At 44.5% G+C, this 4,258-nt stretch overlaps 1 protein-coding gene across 9 annotated transcripts in view; it reads right to left on the bottom strand.

Moving 5' to 3' along the window:
* LOC108228227 (receptor-type tyrosine-protein phosphatase mu) overlaps positions 1 to 4,258 on the bottom strand; it is a gene marked incomplete at its 3' end in the record, with an annotated part of 63,738 nt that overhangs the window by 2,786 nt on the left and 56,694 nt on the right. For all 9 annotated transcript variants that reach the window (XM_037973210.1, XM_037973209.1, XM_037973208.1 and 6 more), the window contains 5 exon segments: positions 229 to 378; positions 860 to 995; positions 1,077 to 1,231; positions 1,614 to 1,730; positions 3,044 to 3,141. In XM_037973210.1, the coding sequence (XP_037829138.1) occupies positions 229 to 378; positions 860 to 995; positions 1,077 to 1,231; positions 1,614 to 1,730; positions 3,044 to 3,141 (656 nt within the window).

The raw sequence follows: 4,258 nt of genomic DNA on the forward strand, positions 1-4,258 counted from the left end.
TGTGAGTGTGTAAACAGGTAAACATGTGAGTGTGTAAAAATGTAAACATGTGAGTGTGTAAACATGTAAGTGTGTAAACATGTGAGTGTGTAAACATGTAAACATGTGAGTGTGTAAACATGTAAACACGTGAGTGTGTAAACATGTAAACATGTGAGTGTGTAAACATGCAAACATGTGTGTGTGTAAACATGTGAGTGTGTAAACATGTAAACATGTAAGCGTTACCCTGAACTCCTCTTTGATCTGACACGAGTTGGTCTGAGGGTCCAATCGGTTCATCTCGTGGTAAACTGAGCGCAGCTGATTGGCTGGAATGGCCGTGTTGCCGCAGAGACACGCCTCCAGGATGGCATCATGGATGAAGACGTACTGCTCCTGTGGACAGAGACGGGTTAGAGACTGGTGGTGCTCTTCATCTCCTCCTCCTCCTCCTCCTGCGGTTTGATTGACAGCAGCAGAGCAGCTAAAATGTCACGTCATGAACGATTTATGTCGACTTGCAGCAACAGCAGAAGGAGGAGGAGGACATTAAATGTTAGATGAAGGCCGTGACTTTGTCCAACTGTCACATCCTGTCAGTCAGAACTGGACAACGTCTTCAGACAACAACAACGTCCCAGCTGTCCCAGCGGTTCTGATTGAAGATTTGAGACAAACCTGGATCCAGATTTCTTCTATTTGCTGAAGACGGAACATCGAATTCTTTTTCTAACTTTGAACAGAAAATTTTCAACTGAGGAGCTTTATGTTTTTATAATTTACATTCAGTGAGCTTTAATTATCAGAACATTCTGACAGTGTGTGTGTGTGTGGTGTGTGTGTGTGTGTGTGTGTGTGTGTGTGTGTGTGTGTGTACCTCGGTCTGAACCATGTTGACCCGCCTTGCTCTCAGCTCTCTCACACAGTTGTAGATGTCGACCACGCCCTCTCTCTCTGCCATGTCCAGCATGATGTCAATCACAATGAAACAACCTGTGCGTCCCGCCCCCGCGCTGACTCACACACACACACACACCTGTTAGAATCACACAGGCAAGTAAAACGGATCAGAATCAATCAGAACCCGCTCAGACCTGCAGTGGACCACCGTGGGGCCGGCCGTGGGCGGAGTCTTAGCCTTGACGCAGCGGATAAAGCCCAGCAGTCCAGTGGCGTGGAGCGGGACGCCGTGATCGGGCCAACCAGTGAAATGAAACTGTCGGATCTCCCTGATCTCAGCCACGCCCCTCTGATGGAGGAGGACAGGTTATTGGTCAGACAGGAAGTGCACCTAAACAGGTTTAATTAAAAACAACAACTAGGTTCTGTTTATCTGACCAATCAGAGAAGCTTTCACACAAACAGGTTTCATTTTGAATGACTGAAAATAAAATGATCTCACATAAAGAAGAATAAATAAACCAACAAAGAGTAAAGTGAAACAAACATCATGTCACAAAAAATTCATATCTAGACTCAAATTTTTATTTCATGAAACATGAATTACTATTATTGACTTAAAGGTACAAAATATAAGTAAAACAAATTTCTAAAGAAATGATCTGTTCTCTGATCTTCATCCTCCTCACTTCACCATCTTCATCATCATCATCCTCCTCTTCATCAGTTACCTTCTCCACGGCGAAGGTTCGGATGACGTACTCCGACAGCAGCTGAGTCTCAATCAGCGTCACCTTCATGTCGCCGTAGATCTCCGTGTCATCGGGCCAGTACTTACAGCACTTCACCTACACGCACACAGACACACACACACACACACACACACACACACACACAAACATAAACACATTCATTAATCAGAAACACAAACAGCTGATATTAAAATGTCATTAGAAGCTCCGCCCCCTCCATGTTTATTACCAGCTAATTACAGCTAAGCTAATCTGTCACCACGACAACCAGCCAGGTGAGATCAGGTCAACATGTGTGTGTGTGACAGGGAAAGACAAAGGCAGATAATCAGCCTGATATCTCCCAGAATCCCCCTCTGCTCCGCTGCTGGAGGGGGCGAGCAGATCCCCTGGTGCCTTGTGGGTAATGAGAGCTGGGACAGCAAGCTCGCCTGCAGGTGTGTCGTTTGATCTCAGGTTAAATCCTTCAATTTCAGAAGGAAACGAGCTGTGCTTTATCCCCCGTCTGAGTGCCTCGGCTCAGAACCTCACAGGCACCGTCTGATCCAGCAGAGATTACCGAACACAGACCTGAACAGGTGAGTCTGTTCTCAGCACAATCCAACCAGAGTAAAGTTTGAACTGGTTTGGGTTTCAGCAGAGCCAAAACAAGGTTCCTCTGCTCAGATCAGCAGGATCAGAACCGCTGACCCGGTCCGACACGTGGTTCTGTGACTTTCCTGTGAGCCGCTGCAGTCTAACAGGATAAAGTAACCTGGTTACCATGGTTACACAAGTGTCCGAGATTTGACAAATTTGATTGAAACTCAGAAAGTAATCATTATATGTTTGTCCGCACAGGAAACTCTAAAGGATTCCAGATACTGGGTGGTAGTAGCTGTGAGTCATCCCCAGCACAGACTCTGAGGGTTAACTGACCCTTGGAATAAAAGGCATCCTTCAACAAATGCTACTTTCTTTTCTTTGTAGGTTTCAAAAAGAGGTGAAGATTAGCCCCAAAGTTACCTGAAAACCCAAATAACCAGAACCTGACAGAAACAAAAACCATCAGAACAAGAATCAATGGAATTAATGGCATCTCTGAAACTCCACAAGGACACAGCAAGAGAACAACCTAAACCTATAATAATAAGAAGAACAACAATAGGATCAGAGGTCCCAGGTTCTGATACAAACAGCAGAACATTGTCTACATAAAAGGTGATTCTGTGCTGATGTTCCCAAACATTTCCAGCCTTATGACTGCTTCAGCTTGTCGCCTCACAATCCTGCAGTCAGTTTGGGATCTGCAGCAAACACTCAAACAACAGAGCGCGGGGAGACGTGACAGAGGCACCCTGGGAAATGAAGTCCCAAACTTCATCAGGCAGGAAAAACAACCAGATGGCCACAACAATCGCTCCACTCACCCGGCCCACCTCCACCAGGTTGGTTACCATGACGATGGCTGCAGTGTTCTCCTGCCACACCATCTTCCAGAAGTCGTACACTGTCTCCTGCATGGGTCCTGACACACACACACACACACACACGGCGGGTAAACATGATATCAGATGGCAGATCAACCTGAATTCTAATGACTGCTTTAATTAATTTAAATGAGGCGCACGTACACACTCCCAATGTTTTTAATCACTGTTGATGGGCTGTGTTTTGACAAACTAATTAGTTCATGCTAATCTATTCCTGTTCTCAAATTATTTTACAGCACACACACACACACACACACACACACACACACACACACACACATCCACACACACACACACACACAGATCTGTATGCAGGCTCACAAACTGACTTATTGGAGAAACAAACACTGTTTGATCAGGCGGATGGAGCTCCACCTGGAGACCTGAAGGTGTGTGTGGCTGTGTGTGTGTGTGTGTGTGGGTGCGTGTGTGTGTGTGTGTGTGTGTGTGTGTGTGTGCTGGCTGGTCTTTGTCATATTTTAGGATATTTTCTGGTATGATACCTTATCAGAACTGGTAGACCTTATGGGAACCAAAGCCTGGTCCTGATCTGGTTGAACATTATCTTCATGTTTAGGCTGTTTGACCTTTGATTAGGTTAGGGTTAGAGTTAAGGAATCTACTAGTAATGGTTAGGGTGGGTTAAGGAATCTACTAGTAATGGTTAGGGTTAGAGTTAAGGAATCTACTAGTAATGGTTAGGATTAGAGTTAAGGAATCTACTAGTAATGGTTAGGGTGGGTTAAGGAATCTACTAGTAATGGTTAGGGTTAGAGTTAAGGAATCTACTAGTAATGGTTAGGGTTAGAGTTAAGGAATCTACTAGTAATGGTAAGGGGGGTAAGGAATCTACTAGTAATGGTTAGGGTTAGAGTTAAGGAATCTACTAGTAATGGTTAGGGTGGGTTAAGGAATCTACTAGTAATGGTTAGGATGGGTTAAGGCATGTACTAGTAATGGTTAGAGTTAGAGTTAAGGAATCTACTAGTAATGGTTAGGGTGGGTTAAGGAATCTACTAGTAATGGTTAGGGTGGGTTAAGGAATCTACTAGTAATTGTTAGGGTGAGTTAAGGAATCTACTAGTACTAGTTAGGGTGGGTTAAGGCATGTACTAGTAATAATTAGGGGTAGAGTTAAGGAATCTACTAGTA

The sequence above is a fragment of the Kryptolebias marmoratus genome, linkage group LG21 (genome assembly GCF_001649575.2).
Source record: "Kryptolebias marmoratus isolate JLee-2015 linkage group LG21, ASM164957v2, whole genome shotgun sequence".
Classification (NCBI taxonomy): Eukaryota; Metazoa; Chordata; class Actinopteri; order Cyprinodontiformes; family Rivulidae; genus Kryptolebias; species Kryptolebias marmoratus.